This window comes from Felis catus, chromosome E3 (genome assembly GCF_018350175.1).
Source record: "Felis catus isolate Fca126 chromosome E3, F.catus_Fca126_mat1.0, whole genome shotgun sequence".
Taxonomy (NCBI): domain Eukaryota; kingdom Metazoa; phylum Chordata; class Mammalia; order Carnivora; family Felidae; genus Felis; species Felis catus.
The window spans coordinates 24289361-24307403 of NC_058383.1; the positions used below are offsets into that span (position 1 = coordinate 24289361).

The 18043-nt window shown below is 36.8% G+C and overlaps 1 protein-coding gene across 18 annotated transcripts in view; it reads right to left on the minus strand.

The window, feature by feature from the left end:
- LOC101087463 (phospholipid-transporting ATPase ABCA3-like) overlaps nucleotides 1–18043 on the minus strand; it is a 224156-nt gene that overhangs the window by 195306 nt on the left and 10807 nt on the right. For 14 of the 18 annotated variants that reach the window (XM_045047746.1, XM_045047748.1, XM_045047751.1 and 11 more), the window contains 5 exons: nucleotides 17754–17822; nucleotides 17138–17402; nucleotides 12170–12297; nucleotides 10228–10375; nucleotides 4199–4458 (listed from right to left, as the gene is read on the minus strand). In XM_045047746.1, the coding sequence (XP_044903681.1) occupies nucleotides 4199–4458; nucleotides 10228–10375; nucleotides 12170–12297; nucleotides 17138–17402; nucleotides 17754–17813 (861 nt within the window). In that variant the 5' untranslated portion in view covers nucleotides 17814–17822. The other 4 variants (XM_045047758.1, XM_045047743.1, XM_045047757.1 and 1 more) reach the window with 3 other exon arrangements.

The window sequence follows — 18043 nt, forward strand, 5'->3', positions numbered from 1 at the left end:
AGCACTGCTAGGAATTTACCCAAGGGATACAGGAGTACTGGTGCATAGGGGCACTTGTACCCCAATGTTTATAGCAGCACTCTCAACAATAGCCAAATTGTGGAAAAAGCCTAAATGTCCATCAACTGATGAATGGATAAAGAAATTGTGGTTTATATACACAATGGAGTACCATGTGGCAATGAGAAAGAATGAAATATGGCCCTTTGTAGCAACGTGGATGGAACTGGAGAATGTGATGCTAAGTGAAATAAGCCATTCAGAGAAAGACAGATACCATATGTTTTCACTCTTATGTGGATCCTGAGAACCTTCACAGAAACCCATGCGGGAGGGGAAGGAAAAAAAAAATAAGGTTAACGTGGGAGACAGCCAAAACATGAGACCCTTAAAAAGTGAGAACTGAGGGTTGATGGGGGGGTGGGAGGGAAGGAAGGGTAGGTGATGAGCACTGAAGAGGGTATCTTTTGGGATTAGCACTAGGTGTGGCATGGAAACCAATTTGACAATAAATTTCATATATTAAAAAAATTACTTTGGATATTCAGGGCCTTTTGTGATTCCATACAAATTTTAGGATTGCTTGTTCTAGCTTCGAGAAGAGTGTTGGCGCAATTATGATTGGGATTCCATTTAATGTGTTAATTTCTTTGGGTACCATTGACATTTTCACAGTATTTATTTTTCCAATCCATTAGCATGGAATGTTTTTCCATTTCTTTGTATCTTCTTCAATTTCCTTCATAAGCTTTCTATAGTTTTCAGCATACAGATATTTTACATCTTTCATTAGGTTTATTCCTAGGTATTTTATGCTTCTTGGTGCAATTGTGAATGGGATCAGTTTCTTTATTTGTCTTTCTGTTGCTTCATTATTAGTGTATAAGAATGCAACTGATATCTGTACATTAATTTTGTACCTTGCAACTTTGCTGAATTCATGTATCAGTTCTAGTAGACTTTCAGTGGAGTCTGTTGGGTTTTCCATGTATATCATGTCATCTGGAAAAAGTGAAAGCTTGACTTCATCTTTGCCAATTTTGATGCCTTTGATTTCCTTTTGTTGTCTGATTGCTGATGCTAGAACTTCCAATACTATGTTAAACAACGTGGTAAGAGTGGACATCCCTGTCGTGTTTCTGATCTCAGGGGGAAAGCTCTCAGTTATTCCCCATTGAGGATGATTATTAGCTGTGGGCTTTTCATAAATAGCTTTTATGATGTTTAAGTATGTTCCCTCTATCCCGACTTTCTCGAGGGTTTTTATTAAGAAAGGATGCTGAATTTTGTCAAATGCTACATCTCCAAAGGCAAGGGAATTAAAAGCAAAAGTGAACTATTGGGACCTCATGAAGATGAAAAGCTTCTGCACTGCAAAGGAAACAATCAACAAAACTAAAAGGCAACCAATGGAATGGGAAAAGATATTTGCAAATGACATATCAGACAAAGGGCTAGTATTCAAAATCCATAAAGAACTCACCAAACTCCACACCCAAAAAACAAATAACCTAGTGAAGAAATGGGCAGAAGACATGAATAGATACTTCTCTAAAGAAGACCTCCAGATGGCCAAGAGACACATGAAAAGATGCTCAACGTCACTCCTCATCAGGGAAATACAAATCAAAACCACACTCAGGTATCACCTCACACCAGTCAGAGTGGCCAAAATGAATAAATCAGACTATAGATGCTGGCGAGGATGTGGAGAAACGGGAACCCTCTTTCACTGTTGGTGGGAATGCAAACTGATGCAGCCACTCTGGAAAACAGTGTGAAGGTTCCTCAAACCATTAAAAATAGACCTACCGTATGACCCAGCAACAACACTCCTAGGAACTTACCCAAGGGATACAGGAGTGTGATGCATAAGGGCACTTGTACCCCAATGTTTATAGCAGCACTTTCAAAAATAGCCAAATTATGGAATAAGCCTAAATGTCCATCAACTGATAAATGGAATTAAGAAATTATGGTTTATATACACAATGGAATATACATGACAGAAAGAATGAAATCTGGCCTTTTGTAGCAACATGGATGGAACTGGAGAGTGTTATGCTAAGTGAAATAAGTCATACAGAGAAAGACAGATACCTTATGTTTTCACTTTAAGGTGGATCCTGAGAAACTTAACAGAGGACCATGGAGGAGGGAAAGGGGAAAAAAAGTTAGAGAGAGGGAAGGAGGCAAACCATAAGAGACTCTTGAAAACTGAGAACAAACTGAGGGTTGATGGGGGGTGGGAGGGAGGGGAGAGTGGGTGATGGGTATTGAGGAGGGCACCTTTTGGGATGAGCACTGGGTGTTGTATGGAAACCAATTTGACAATAAATTTCATATTAAAAAAATAAACACACCTACCAATTTTTTTTTCCAAAATAAAAAAAGAAACCAGTTTGACAATAAATTTCGTATTAAAAAAAAAAACCAAAACCTAGTCCCCACTCTAAGGGCACTTTGAGGTGGGGCCATTGAGAAATGATTAGGTGATGAAGGATGAGCCCTCATGCATCAGAATAGTGCCAATATAAAGCAGACCCTGGAGAGCTTGCATTCATTCTGTCACAGGAGGAGACAGTGATGAGGTACCATCTATGAACCAGAACCACAGAGTGGGTTCTCATCAGACATCCTGAATCTGCTGGCACATTGATCTTGGACTTTCCCGGCTCCGGAAATGAGAGAAGTAAATTTCTATTGCTTATAAGGTATACTGTTTGATATTTTTGTTATAGTAGCCTGAAGGGATTAAAACACATACACTTAGGACTTGTGTATTTTTTTGTTTGTATGTTATACTTCAATGAAAAATTTTAAAAAATGAAATATAAATAAATCACAATGTTGACATTTATGTACCATGTTCTGGGGACTCAAAGAAAAAACTTTAAATTATCATTGAGAATTAAAAAGAGACCATCAACAAGGAGATAGCAGCACAACATTTGGGACAAGTAAGTTAACTGTGTGTACACCAACTAGAAAAGAAAGGAAAGCATTACAGTCAGAGGAAACACAAACATAAAGGAAGTTTCAAAAAAGCCATTCGTTTGATGGATGGATAAGGAGATGTGTGACAAGAGCCCTGAGTGAGAAGAGCTGGATGGGGAGAAACAACATGAGCCTGAAACATGAAGTGTTGTGGCCACTAAGAAAGGAAAGAGAGAAAATGATATGATTCAAGATTACAGAAGGAGATAAGTGACATGGAGATGGCCGATGTGAACAGTCACATCTAACAGCTACTGAGTATTCAGCTATGCGCCTGGCAATCTATCAAACACTCAACATGCATTTCCTCCTTTATGCCTCACAACAGCTGGTCCAGGTGACTAGACAGTGATAATTTTTCACACAATATCTAGTTGAATATCATGACAGTCCTGCAAATTAGTTTTAATCAATTTATATCTGAGAAAAAAGGCTAGAAAAGTTATATGACATGTCACAGTTAATAAACAACAGAGATAGGATTTAAATCTATGATTTATCAGTTCCTGAAACAAATTAGGCAATAAATCAACCATATGTGTATGTATATGTATATGTGTGTGTGTGTGTGTGTGTATACATATAAGTTATATAAGTCATCTCACCCTCTATATTTATATTATACATTTATATATATTATATAAAATTATTTTATATTATGTACTTTATATATTTACATTATATATATTATACACATTATTGGCTAAATGACTGGAGTTTGAACTGCAAAGCATGTGGCCATAACACAACATGCTCTCTGACCAAGAAACAGAAATTCTGAAGGGAACTATGAGACGTCATTTAGAAAAAAAATTCAGATATCAGAAAATGGAAAAACTAATCACACAATCATAGAATCTTGACATTTAATTTTATCCGAATTCATCAAGACAATTCCACAGCCCAGTTGATTATTTCTTTGTAACTCACCTTATTCCAGAGAGATTTAGAGCATTTGGCATTTAAATTCTATCTGTAATTATCTTCTGAAACTAAAACTAAAGATCAAACCAATAATTCCAATAAAAAAAATTCTAGAAAACTGCGAAGAGAAGTAAGTGTTCACTTTTGGCTGCTACCAAAACATAACCATCCACCAGTGCTGAGTGGTCAGAAATAATCCAACCCTCCACAAAAATTTATGCTACAAACCCAACTTTTTCTACAGAAATTCTATCTACCACAAGAAAAGGAAAGTTACCTTCAATCGGTTTTCCTTTTCCCACACAATAGCCTGAATGAGGGTAAGATGATTCATAGAGAAGATAAATAAGATTACTAAAGGGATGAAAATACCAAAAAAGGTATAGAAGTAATCATGAGAATATGCTGGATATGGAAATCTCTGAACAAATACAGTGACTTCTCGGAATAGCTTTTGTGTAGCCTTGTGATTATAGTATTTCATGATGGCAATATCCACGGCATGCTGCATAGCCAGGAACCCTTCAGTGATGTACCCTAAGTGAGAAAACAAGGATTGCTAAGTACAACAGAACAAGTAACAGCTGAGCTGAACAAAGAAAAAGGTAACTGAAGTATGTCAAAGACAAACAACAAAGTTAATTATTGTAAAGAGGCCCTTGTTATAGTCTTAAATTTCCCAGAGCAGCTATTATGGTTTCCCCACACAAACAGATAATAAACACTTTTTATTATTTAAAAAATACGAATATGGTTGACACACAATGTTACATTGGTTTCAGGTCTACAACATACTGATTTGACAAGTTTATACGTTATGCTATGCTTACAAATGCAGATACCATCTGTCACCATAAAATGCTATTACACTACAATTCACTATACTCCTTATATTGTGCCTTTATTCTCATGACCTATTTACTCCTTAAATGGAAGCCTGTATCTCCCATTCCCCTTCACCCATTTTTTCCTATCCCTCCCTCCTCTGGCAACCATCATTTGTTCTCTGTATTTATAGGTCTGATTTTGCTTTTTGTTTATTCATTTGTTTAAGATTCTTTTTAAAAGGATCCTGAGGCACCTGGGCGGTTCGATGGGTTAAGCATTCAACTCTTGATTTCGGCTCAGGTCATGATCTCACGTTTGTGGGTTCACGCCCCATGTTGAGCTCAACGCTGACAGTGTAGAGCCTACTTGGATATTCTCTCTCTCTCTCTCTCTCTCTCTCTCTCTCTCTCCCCATCTCTCTCTGCCTCTACCCTTCTTGCTCACTCATATGCTCACACACTCTCTCCAAAAAAAAAAGAAAAAATTAAAAAATAATAAAAGGATCCTAATTCCCAGCTTCCCAGAAAGTAAATATTGTATGAAATTACAGAACTGCTTTCTGGAATTTCAATCAACTGAATGAGAATTACTGTATAGGTATAGATTTTAATTCAGTACTCTTGACATTTGAAAAATTAAGTGAAGTTCATACTGTGAGCTGATATCCACTAAGGCAGTAATACTCAATGTGGTCTTTAGATCTGTGGTAGTATGCAAAAGCTTCTTGCCGTCATACAACTTTAGTATGAAAATAAGCAAACACTTAAAAAACTTATTAAAATTTGGCATTGCTGTGACATCTGAAACTGATTTTTCTATTAATCTATACAAATTCTTTATAGATTTTGAATGTGAATATGTGTAACATTTTCTCCCCTCTGGATCTTTCCTTACTATATATTTTTTTAATGTTCATTTTTTTTTGAGAGAGAGAGAGGGAGAGAGAGAGAGAGCAGGGGAGGGGTAGAAAGGGGGAGACAGAGAATCTGAAGCAGGCTCTGTGCAGCGAGTGCAGAGCCCAATGCGGGGCTGAACTCACAAACTGTGAGATCATGACCTGAGCCAAAATGAAGAGTTGGACGCTTAACCAATTGAGCCACCCAGGCACCCCTTGCCTTACTATTTTTTTTTCTAATGTTTATTTAGTTTTGAGAGACAGAGTGAGACAGAGTGTGAGCGGGGGAGGGCCAGAGAGAGGGAGACACAGAATCAGAAGCAGGCTGCAGGCTCTGAGCTGTCAGCACAGAGCCCCACACGGGGCTAGAACCACTAACTGTGAGAACATGACCTGAGCTGAAGTCGGACGCCCAACCAACTGAGCCACCCAGGTGCCCTGCCTTACTATTTTTAATAGTGTCTTTCACATAAGCAGAAGTATTTAATTTTAATGAAGTCAATTTATCCATTTTTTCCCCTTTTATGGTAATACTTTTTCTGTCTTAATGAATCATTGCTAGCCCCAAATTCATGAAGATATTCTCATAAATTTTGTTGTGGAAGATTTATGATTTTAGCTTTTGCATTTAGATTTATGATTATCTCGTTAATTAACTAATTTTGTGTAGATATGAGTTAGTGATCAAGATTCATTCTTTCCATATAAATGCCATGTTATTCCATCACAATTTGTTCAAAAGATTTCATTTCCCCAGTGAATTATATTGGCATCTTTGTGGAAAATCAAATGTCTATTTCCAGATACCTCATTCTTTTTATTAATGTATTTCTTCATCCTTAAACCTATACAGTTTTGTCTTATGTACATTTGTACTAAGTCTTAAATGTTCTTTAACACTGGCATTCCTTTCCAAGATTTTTTTACTAAGCTAGACCCTTTGCATTTCCTTATAAATTTTAGGATAGCTCGCCAATTTTTTCAAAAAAGACTGCTGGGATTTTGACTGTCACTATATTGCTATCATAGATCAATTTAGGGAGGATCTACATCCTAACAATTTTGAGTCATCCAACCAATGAGATTTAGATATCATTTGTTTAGGTGTTTAAATTATCTCTCAGAAATGTTTTGGTGTAGATTTATAATTTATTTTTGTAGACTGGCTTTCTATCTTGGGTATTTGCTAAATTAATACATTGTATGTAATACTTTTTTGTGGATCTCTTCAGAATTTCCTGCACACGTGATTCTGTCAACTTCAAACAAAGGTAATTTCACTCTTTCCTTTCCAAAATCTATACCTTTTATTTCATTTCCTTTTTCTGATACAAGCTAGGACATCCAGTAATATGCTGAATAGAACTGATGAGAGCAAACAACTTTACTTTATTCCTGATTACTAGGGGAGAAATGTTCAATATTTCACTAGGAAGATAACAAATTTCTCACACATGTACTTGATCAGATTCAGAAACGTCACTGTTTTTGTTTTGTTTTGCTTTGTTTGAGAAAGAGGGAGAGAGAGCATGCATGCACATGAGTGCACAAGCAGGGGAGGAGCAGAGGGAGAAAGAATCTCAAAGCAGGCTCCATGCCCAGTGTGGAGCCCAAAGTGGGGCTCAAAGCAGGGATGGATCTCACCACCATGAGATCATGACATGAGCCAAAATCAAGAGTTAGATGCTTAACAGAGCCACCTGGGGAGGGAGAGGGGGTGGCGGCCAGAAACTTCACTTGTATTGCTACTTTGGTTTGGAGAGTTTTAAAAATATACCTCTATATTTTGGGAAAAAATGTAGTCTTACAGAAAAGTTGCAAAAATAATAGAGACAGTCCCATATACCATGCATTCTCAACAGAGGGTTATACAACTTCAATTAGACCATAGCACACAGAGCAGATCTGTAGTATACCTGTAGTATTAAAATTTCATGAGAACACTTAGGGAGAAAGTAGCCAAAATGATTCTCTAGAAGGGCAATGATGAAAAAAAGATTGAGAAATATTGCTTACACACTGCACCCAGATTCCCAAATATCGTATCTTATACTATCATGGTAAATCTGTCATAACTAAGAAATTGACAATGGCACAATACAATTTCTAATTTATACAAACTTTGGATTCACGAGTTTCTCACCAAAGTCATTTTTTTTCTGTTGCAGAACCCCCATCCAAGATACTACATTGTATTTAGGTGCCATGTCTCCATAGTCTCCTTTGATCTATGAAACTTTATCATCCTTTCTTGTTTTTTAAAACCTTGAGAGTTTTCAAGAATACTGGGCATGTATTTTGGAGAATTATCTACAATTTGGGTTTGAATAATGTTTTTTTACTAATAGACTAGAATTAAAAGTTTTAGAGAAAGATACCACAGAGGTAAAGTGGTCTCTTCATCAAATTGTATCAGGGAATATTTGCTATCAACATGACATCAAAGTACTCATAACATTATTTTAAATTCCTTGGCTACTAAATCCAATATCTAGCTTCTCAGTTCACTTATTTATAATGACTCTTTTTTTCTTTTAACTTTAGGTAACATTTTCCTGCTTCTTTGCATGTCCTATAATTTTGGATCTCATGCCAGAAATTGTGATTAAAGGAAGAGTGGACACTAAAGTGTAGAATCGTTTGTTCTGTTTTCTTAAAGATGCTAGCTCCTTCCTTTGTCATGCAGCTAGAGGAAGGAGCTGACCATTTAAATTCCAAGAGTTCAGCTGAGTTGGGCTGAACCTGGGCCTCAACTTAACTTACAGATTGCCTCCTATTCCTTGCCACTACAACCAGCAGTGCCAGGAACTCTCTATGGATCATTAAAAAGAGTTTCTTAGGGTTTCTACCCAGGAACATATTATTAATTTGGCTACTACTATGGTGTGAATGTTCACATCTCCCTAAATCCATATGTAGAAATCCTAACCCCTAAGGGTGATGGTATTAGAAGGTGGGATCTGTGAGATGTGTTTTAATCATGACAGTGCAGCCCTCATAAGTGGGATTAGTGCCTTATAAAAGAGGCTCCAGAGATCTCTTTAGTCCTTTCCACCAACTGAGGACATAGTGAGAAAGCACAAGTGAGAAACTTAGGAAGGGGGCCCCTCACCAGAACATGACCATGCTAGAGCCTTCATCTTGAACTTCACAGCCTCCAGAACTGTGAGCAAGAAATCTCTGTTGTTTATAAGCTGCCCAATATGTGGTATGTATTTTGTTACGGCAGCCTAAGTGAGCTAATACAGCTGCCACTGCCAGACCGCTCCCCAGAAGGGCTGTATCAGCTTGTGTGGCCTCCCTTCTGCAGTGCATTTACATACCCCTGGCAACCCTTAGCATTATCCAACTAACCCTTATAAAATCATACCCCAGGCGAAGTTCATAATGCATGCAGTATGTATGATGGAAAAGACATAAGATTCCTTGTTAAATTTTATGATGGGAAAAAGTTTAAAATATTTATTAAAGAAAATAATAACAAAATAATAAAGAAAATAAAGAAATAAAGAAAATAATAACATGCAAAACAATCCCACCACCTAACAGAGTGAAAGTTTTCATATTTGGAAATTTGTCCCAGCTTTGTGCTGATAAATATGCAGTTTACACAGTTATCATTTCAAAATACAGTTCTGAACTCTGCTTTTTCAGAAGATTTAATGATGGCTATTTTTAATGACTGTACAATGTTCAGTAAAATTAAATTTTATACTTTTGTTATTCATTTACCATATTTAAGATGCAGGTTATTTCAAATTTTTATGAATTATGGTGAATGGGTTATAGCTTGTTTTTCTTGTTGGATAATTTCCTCAAGGTAAATGTGCATTATTGTTAATAAAAACAAAGCCCCACTTAAAGATGTTTTAATGGTAGTTTGTATATTTTAAATTAATAGAACTATATTAGAAACTGTTTAGCAACCCAACAGAGTAGCATACAGTTATAATGGATCAGACCGTGTCAGTACCCAGGAACATGTATGTTAAAGTCATTAAAATCCAAATTTCACAAGTGAACCTACATGAAAAAATAAGTATATACAATGAGCAGGAAAAGATAAAAATACATTGTTCCAATATATAAAAGTTTTATATAGGTTTTTGGACACTGAAAATTTTAAATAAAGAAATCACCAGTAGAATTTAAGAAACACAACAGATGAACATGGGGGAAGGGAAGGGAAAAAAGATAAAAACAGAGAGGGAGGCAAACTATAAAAGACTCTTAAATGCAGAGAACAAACTGGGTTGCTGGAGGGAAGTAGATGGGGGGGATGGGTTAAATGGGTGATGGGCATTAAGGAGGGCACCTTTAGGAATGACCACTGGGTGCCATATGTAAGAGAGGAATCACAAGATTCTACTCCTGAAACCAAGACTACACTGTATGTTAACTAATTTGAATTTAAATTAAAAAAAAAAAAAAGAAGAAATCACCAGCACAGTAAGTTAAAAATTAACAATTTTCGTCACACGGTTAAAGAAATACAGGTATAAACATGTGATGCCTTAAGAGCCTTACTTATATGACTTATATGACTAGGATATAAAAATAAATACGATTAAAGATCTGCTTACCAGGACTCCCCCCATGGGAACTACGTTCACTTCTGGGTCCCAAAGAAGGAAAAGTTGGAAAGAGAACACCTGTTTCCCAGCCTTCTGTTCGGACAAAACCCATATACTTGTTCCTCTGAAAACTACTAAAACGCAGATAATATTTTACCTACAGGGAACAAAAAGAAATGATACCTGTAAACAAAAGATAATTAAGGAAGAATGAGAAACAAAAGAAAGTTAAAGAAAAATCGCATGTGTGTGATTCTGAGGCAGACTGTTGAGCACTAAGTGGATTCCGAACGTTAGGCAGTGGAGCAGACTTGTCATATGGCTATTGTGGGTTTGCGGTAAACAAACACGGTGGCAACTTGCACACCAGTGCCAATGTCTTTTTCCCAAAATAGACAGCTGGCATGCATACTGAAATGAAACACACCAAAAGATGCTGCTAATTTCTCTTCCCATTACATCAGCCAAGTGTTTTGAGAGGAAAATCCCTTCCTCCCCTAAAAGTGATTGTAACATAAGAAAGAATCCCACATGAGGACAGAGGAGAAATGTGATAAAATATAAATGTGGAATACTGCATAATTTCATTATTAAATGAAAAGATAATACTAATTCTAGAGAACTAAATAAACCTCAAGGTAGAGCATGCTGGGTCTAAGTAGCTTTACAAGACAGAAAATGGTCCAGCAGTTGCCTAGAGTCAAGGGTCAGACCAGAGAAATCAGTAACATCAGGAGGAGCAGGCCGATGTCATAAATCTAGGTAAATATTAATATACTCAGTTATCAAGCCGAGAGCTTCAGACACTTACTGCATGTTCAAGGACTAAGACATAGAACCTATTCCTCAAGGAGCTCAAATTCTAGTTGAGACGACATATAGATTTACTTTACAGCAAATTCAATGATAGTAACATGTAAGGAGCATTTATGGGAGTATGGAGGAGGACAGAAGTGGGTGTGGTTAGGGGAGACTGTACAACAAGTCACAGTAGCAATGTTAAAGGTAAGAGAGTGAGCCAAGTGGCAGGGACAGTGGGGAGATTGTCCAAGGAAAAACAGGTGAAGTTTGAAACTGTACCAAAAACACCCTAACCAGTCTGTATATACACTGATGAGCCTACATCAGCACCAGCTCATACCAAATTAGTAACCTGAGGGAATTTTACATACATGAAAGGAGTGAAAGAGTGAGGGAATAGAATGAAAACATACCTCCAACTCTACTTACAACCCAGTGGTTTTCCTTACTTTTTCCTTCCATTGAGAACCAGCAGTTATCTTAAATGCAGAATTATAGCTCCATGCGTACATCTATACTATATTTTGATTATTTCCTTCAACACCAAGGACACCAAGTTCAAAGCACAGTCCTTGTCTCTCCTTCTTGGAGGTTGTTATCAGAATCTTCCTCAGAGTCTGCCTATGTCCTAATTCTGATTCCACTTGGCTAAACCTTGGCACTGTTTTCTAGATTTAGATTCTGGTGAAAAACTGTGAGAGTCAAACAAAAGAAAGAGGAACATTTTCATGCTGTGTTCCATGCTGGTGAAGATGCAGCTGCTTTTAACCCCTCAGGTCTTTTGAGCTGGGAAATCTGCATTCACTTCAGCATCATGTACAGAGCTGGGAAAGAGCTGTATCAGATACAGTGGGAAAGGTAATATCCTTGGTGGTCAATGTCTCCTATGATTCTGATTTATAAGGAGAAAATCTAGTACATGGTAAATTTAATTCTTTCCCCACCAACATAAAGCTCTGGCTAAATAAATGCACATACGCAGAAATTAGTTAGATTTGGATTTAAATCCCTGCTCAACTATGTACAAGCAGTATGATCTTGGGTAAGTTGCAGTCCCCCCACTTAATAAATGAAATAATTATGCCTCTACTTCATTAAACCTCAGAAACTGGAAGCACACTTATGAAGTTTCTACATAAAACCTTCTTACCTTAAGTGGTAGGGGATCATCACTATTTTGGAATTCATGGTCAAAAATAATAGCAACCAACACTTTTTCAGAGTTATTCTCTTGTTTAACATACTCTTCAAAATCTCGTTCTGAAGAAAAGCCTTGAACCGTAGAAAGAAAAATAAATCTAATGTGTGAGTTGCCCACATACAGGCAAATGTATCTGAGTGCCTTTTCTATCTATAAGATGGAAAAATGCTTTACACGAATGAAAGATTATCAACATATAAATTTTAAAACACTGTTGCTCAGGGGTACCTGGATGGCTCAGTCGGTTAAGAGTCCAACCTCGGCTTAGGTCATGATCTCATGGTTTGTGAGTTCAAGCCCCGCATCGGGCTCTGTGCTGACAGCTCAGAGCCTGGGGCCTACTTCAGATTCTGTGTCTCCTTCTTTCTCTCTCCCTCCCATACTTGTGCTGTCTCTCAAAAATAAGTAAATATATATTTTTTAAAGTAAATTTAAAACAGTGTTCAAACATCGGCACAACAAACTAATGGATATTAGGAGTGCATGAAAATCTTTAGGAGTTTTAAAAGTTTGACCACAAGTTTAAAGTATAATTAAAAAAATAAAGTATAATGAATCATTATAATAAATACATACTGAAATAAAGCAAGGAAGAGGGATACTTCCAAAGTGTGTTGAAATTTTCATTTTAGAAGGAAATAACAAAATTGATCAATGAAATCTATTCAAAGTCGTGTACGATGAGAATCTCTAATATCTGAATAAAAACTACTTAGAAGTTGAAGAATGAAACAACTTCACAATTTTAATATTGGAGGTGATTATGTGTGATAATCATTATTTTTGGTAGTTTGGAAATGCCAAGTGTGCATACTTTTCTCAAGGTGGGCACAGCTGGAATATAAATTCCAAAGCTGGAAGCAGGATGTCAGGGACTGGAATCAGGTTTGCACCCACGCAAGGTGACCAGGAGCGGGACAAAACAAAATCCTCAGAGAGTTTAAATGATCAAAGCTGGAAAAACAAAGTCCACCAAATTAAACAAAACAAAATAAAACATAGGAACACAGCTGGAAATTTCAGAATATTATCCTGAAAGTACACTGTGGACAAGGTGAAGTGCATACAAACAGGTAGTCAGGTACACTTTGGGGCATGTAGCCTCTGCTTCTGCATCTGAACTTAACCACTGTCATCATCTCACCTATGCATTCTTTACATCCCAGGGAACCTTCCATCTGTCTTAACCATGGAATGTTGTGGGAATAACCACAATTCTTTGTAACTGCCTGGCCAAGGTAGTAAGGGACTGAGGAGGGATCCACCAGTTTGTCAGTCTGTTTTCAATAATTTATCTGGGCTTCAAGGAAGGTGTTACCTGCTCAAGCAGGGGTATGTGAAAAGACTGAGAGAGATAAAGGGAGATAGTGAGAGATTTTTTCTAAATGTTTATTTTATTTTTGAGAGAGAGAGAGAGAGAGAGAGAGAGAGAGAGAGAGAGAGAACAGGGGAGGGAGAGAGAGAGAGGCAGACACAGAATCCAAAGCAGGCTGCAGGCTCTGAGCTGTCAGCACAGAGCCCCACACTGGGCTCGAAATCACAAACCCCAAGATCAAGACCTGAGCCTCAGGAGTTAACTTCCTGAGCCACCCATGTGCCCTGAAAGTGAGAGATTTATGAGTGCTTAATGAGGCTAAAACATGTGTTTGTGTGGATTTCTCAAAAATAGAGCTGGAGGGAAATTTATTTATTATTTATTTATTTTCATTTATTATCTGGGGTGGCTTTATTTTTTCCCCAGCTTTATTGAAGTACATGACACATAAAAGTTGTGTATTTAAGCTGTAAAACATGATAATGTGATATATGTATACACTGTGAAATGACTGTAACAATCAAGCTAATTAATATCTCCACCACAACACAGTTACCACTTACTTTATTTTAAAAATTTTCTGCCCAGAGTGATTTAGGTGTTACTGACAAAATAAAAATGTATATATGTAGGTTGTATAATGTGATTTTAAGGTATAACATTATGTTTTAATATATGCATAAACTGTGAATTGATTACCAAAATCAGGTTAATTAACTCATCTATCGCCTTTTGTAGTCACCATCCTCTTTTACGAGAAGAACACTGCAAGATCTACTTCCGGAATAAATTTTATATACACTATATAGTGTTATTGACTATAGTCACCATGTACATTAGATTTCCAGGACTTATTCATCTTCATAACTGAAAGTTCGTACACCCTGACCAAAATCTCCCCATTTTCCCCACCCACCTCCACTCCAGAAACCATGACTCTACTCTCTGTTTCTGTGAGCTCAGTATTTTTAGATAACACATATAAGTGAGATTATAAAGTATTTGTCTTTCTGTGTCTGGCTTTTTTCACTTAGCATAATGTTCTCCAAACATAATACATATTGTTACAAGACAGGATCTCCTTCTTTTTTTGTGATGGAACAATCACGTTTTCCTTATGCACTGATCTGCTGATGGACAACACTATGGTTGCTTCTATACCTTGGTTGATTGTAAATAATGCTGCAATGAATAATTATGGACTTACAAACCTTGAAAAAGGGAAATGCATAGGGTGAGTGCCATATCCACCCTGGTACTTTCCCTGAACGCATTTGCAGAAAATTGTAGACTTACTGAGCTGAAGAAAAGAGATGAGAGCTCAGGCTGCCAAAATGGCTGGAACTTGAGAGGTAAACTTGCAAAGAGAGGAGAAGAGCATAGAAGTGAAAATCAGCTTGTAAATTCCTCTGAAGTCAGCAGCCAACTCCTGAACTGAGAATGTATAGGCTAAGACTCTTTGAAACCAAGGAGATAACAGCAGGTGGCAGGCTAAAATGCTGAGCAGGGATTTCATCAGGTACACAGTGCTGATGAAATAGAGGATATTAGCGTTCAAGCCCCACAAAGGTCGAGGAGCCTTCATAAATACTCCAGGCTTCCAGCTGACACCCTAGAAGAGCCATGCCCTAGAACACAGGATATGCTGCAAGAGTAAAGACAAAACTGAAACAGAGCCGCCCTTATGAAGCCTAAAACCAGACTTTGATGGAATCAAGTTACTCTGTCAGTACTCTAACAACCAACCAGAAGAAAAGTTAACCCTCAGGAGCCTCTGATGTTTTTTATCCACAACACCTGTCATTTTATAAAAATATACAAAATATGCTATAAAACAGAACTCAATGACTTAAAGAGAAAAAATATATACACAAGTAATCTAGATACCACAATTTTCCAGTTAAGGACTTTAAAAGTAACTATGGTTAATATAGTTAAAAAAGAGAGAACACTTCTCTGGTTACCTGAAATCTATTAAAAACAGGACAAGCGGAAATTCCAGAACAGAGAAATATTTTTAGAAACAATTCAACAGAGAGATCACATGAGCTAATAGTTTCAAAACATATAAGTATAAAGAAATTTGAACATTGTATATAATGTTAAAGTAGATGTTTTATATCTATATATTTATATATAAAACACCTATTTCATACTAACAACACCGAGCTGGAAATGTAATACCTCTGTCAATAACTGACAGAATAAGCAGACAAAAACCAGTAAGAATACATATTTGAAAAGCATTATGATTAACTAACTTGACAACTTCGCCTGGGTAGCATTTATAAAACACTACAAGCAAAACCCACAAAACACATGGTCTTTACAAATGTACAAGGTACATTTTTCAAAATACACCATAAACTGGGCAGAAACAATTCTCAAAATTTCAAAGAACTGAAATCAAATATATTCTGATTCAAGGAAATTAAAATAGAAATGGAAAAAAAAAACGAGAAAGAGAACAACAAATTCCAAATGTTTTTAAGTAATACTTTTCTAAGAATCCCATGCATCAAAGATGAAATCAGAATGGAAATCAGGCAATATTCTGAGTAACCCAAAGTAGCTTCTAAGAGACTACGTTTATTGGGATATTTGTATTATATACTTCAAAGCTTATTGGGGATTTTGCATTCTTCTGCTTCACTGATGTTTTAAATAAGATATGTTTTGAGATGGCATCTGGTCTCAAGTTCCCTCAAATCCCTTGAGAGTCAAAAAAAGGCTGAAAAAATATACTAGTGAATAAATGTATGTATGTAAAAGGAAGGGGCATTAGAGGTATGCTCACCAAACTTTTGACAGTGTTTCTTTCTGGGGAAAAGGAGAGAAATTGAGTTGAGAAGGCGGGGTAAGCTTACTGTGGGGCTTTTAAGATAATTCTATGTAGTTTAAGTCTTCTCTAAAGCATCTATATATGACTTGCACATTTTTATATGAACAATGTTTGAAATAACTGACCACAGAGCATGCATCCAGAATGAGGGCTCATGCTTATGCTGTGCCTGTGTGTACCTTTGGTGCACATCATATACCTCCAGGGTTATACTTACCAGGTTTAAGAAGCACAACCAGGGGCGCCTGGCTGGCGCAGTCGGTTAAGCGTCCGACTTCAGCCAGGTCACGATCTCGCGGTCCGTGAGTTCGAGCCCCACGTCAGGCTCTGGGCTGATGGCTCAAAGCTTGGAGCCTGTTTCCGATTCTGTGTCTCCCTCTCTCTCTGCCCCTCCCCTGTTCATGCTCTGTCTCTCTCTGTCCCAAAAATAAAAAAATTAAAAAAAAAAAAAGAAGCACAACCAAAAACCAGGATGACTTAGTATCAAAGAATTGGATAATAATCCAAAATAATATAAATTGATCATCTAATTTTTAAATATTACTGTTTTGGGCTCTAGGAGAAAATATTTTTTTATGAATTTAACTCTCAAATTTAACAAAGTCTGTAATATTATATCTAGGAGGGTACTCTCTGGTTATGAGGATATATCCTATAATGCTTTAGCTGGGAGAACAATGCCTGGCTAAAAGATTACATATGTGTCTTTACTGAAACCCAGTTTAATAATACATTTTTTCAAAAAACTTTAATTTCTAACCTGTGAAATTATAGTGTAAATCCCTCTTCACGTGGTCAACAATACTCTTCACCACAACACTTTTGGAAGGCACGAAAGCCAGTTCCCATGGACCAGGAAAAATCATGGGCATTCCAAGAAATGCAGGTAACTTATCAATAGGCTGAAGAGAGTAATTGAAAGGCCCATACTTCTTTATAGTCAAAATCTTGCGTGTTAACAGAAGCGTACCAGCAAATAGTAACGTCAGGGTGAATTCTACAAATAACGCCATCAATCGCCGCCTCTAGGAGATGGAAAAAAAAAAAGATTATGTTAATTGTCCTGTAAGTCCATTACCTCTGCAAATGCCTAATTCTTTTTTATTAAAAGACACTTCTTAAAAGAAGATATATAGATGGCAAAGAAGAACTCTATAGTAACAATAGTTTCCTGGACTATCTGTTTTCTCCATTCTCCATGTCATTCTGCTATCATTTCACTCTGTGAGGACTCTTCACATTTGGAAGAGATACCTCCAGCTGTAGGGCTGCGAAAAATTTAACAGTATAAATTGAAATGTAGTGATCAGGCTGTAAGAATTTTCACACTGTGGTCTCTTAGCTGTTGCAAAACTCCAATAGATAGCTCAACTTACCTTTAAAATAAAATTCTTCCACAGAAGAGCCATAAATTGGTAAACCCATGAGAAATCCATTCTTCAATTCTAAGGAGGGAGTAAAGATTTTTACTTAGATTTGAATTGTTTAATGTTTTAATCAAACTCAAAGGAGGACAATAAGAAACAATAAGCACTTGAAATATTAGAGAAGCTGTTTACCCCTAAATCCCTACTCAGTATCTACCAGGTTTCTAATATGTATAAAACTTCAAGCACAAAACAAAGATCAGTATGTTATTGATGCAAGCTTCCAGGTAAATTTGACC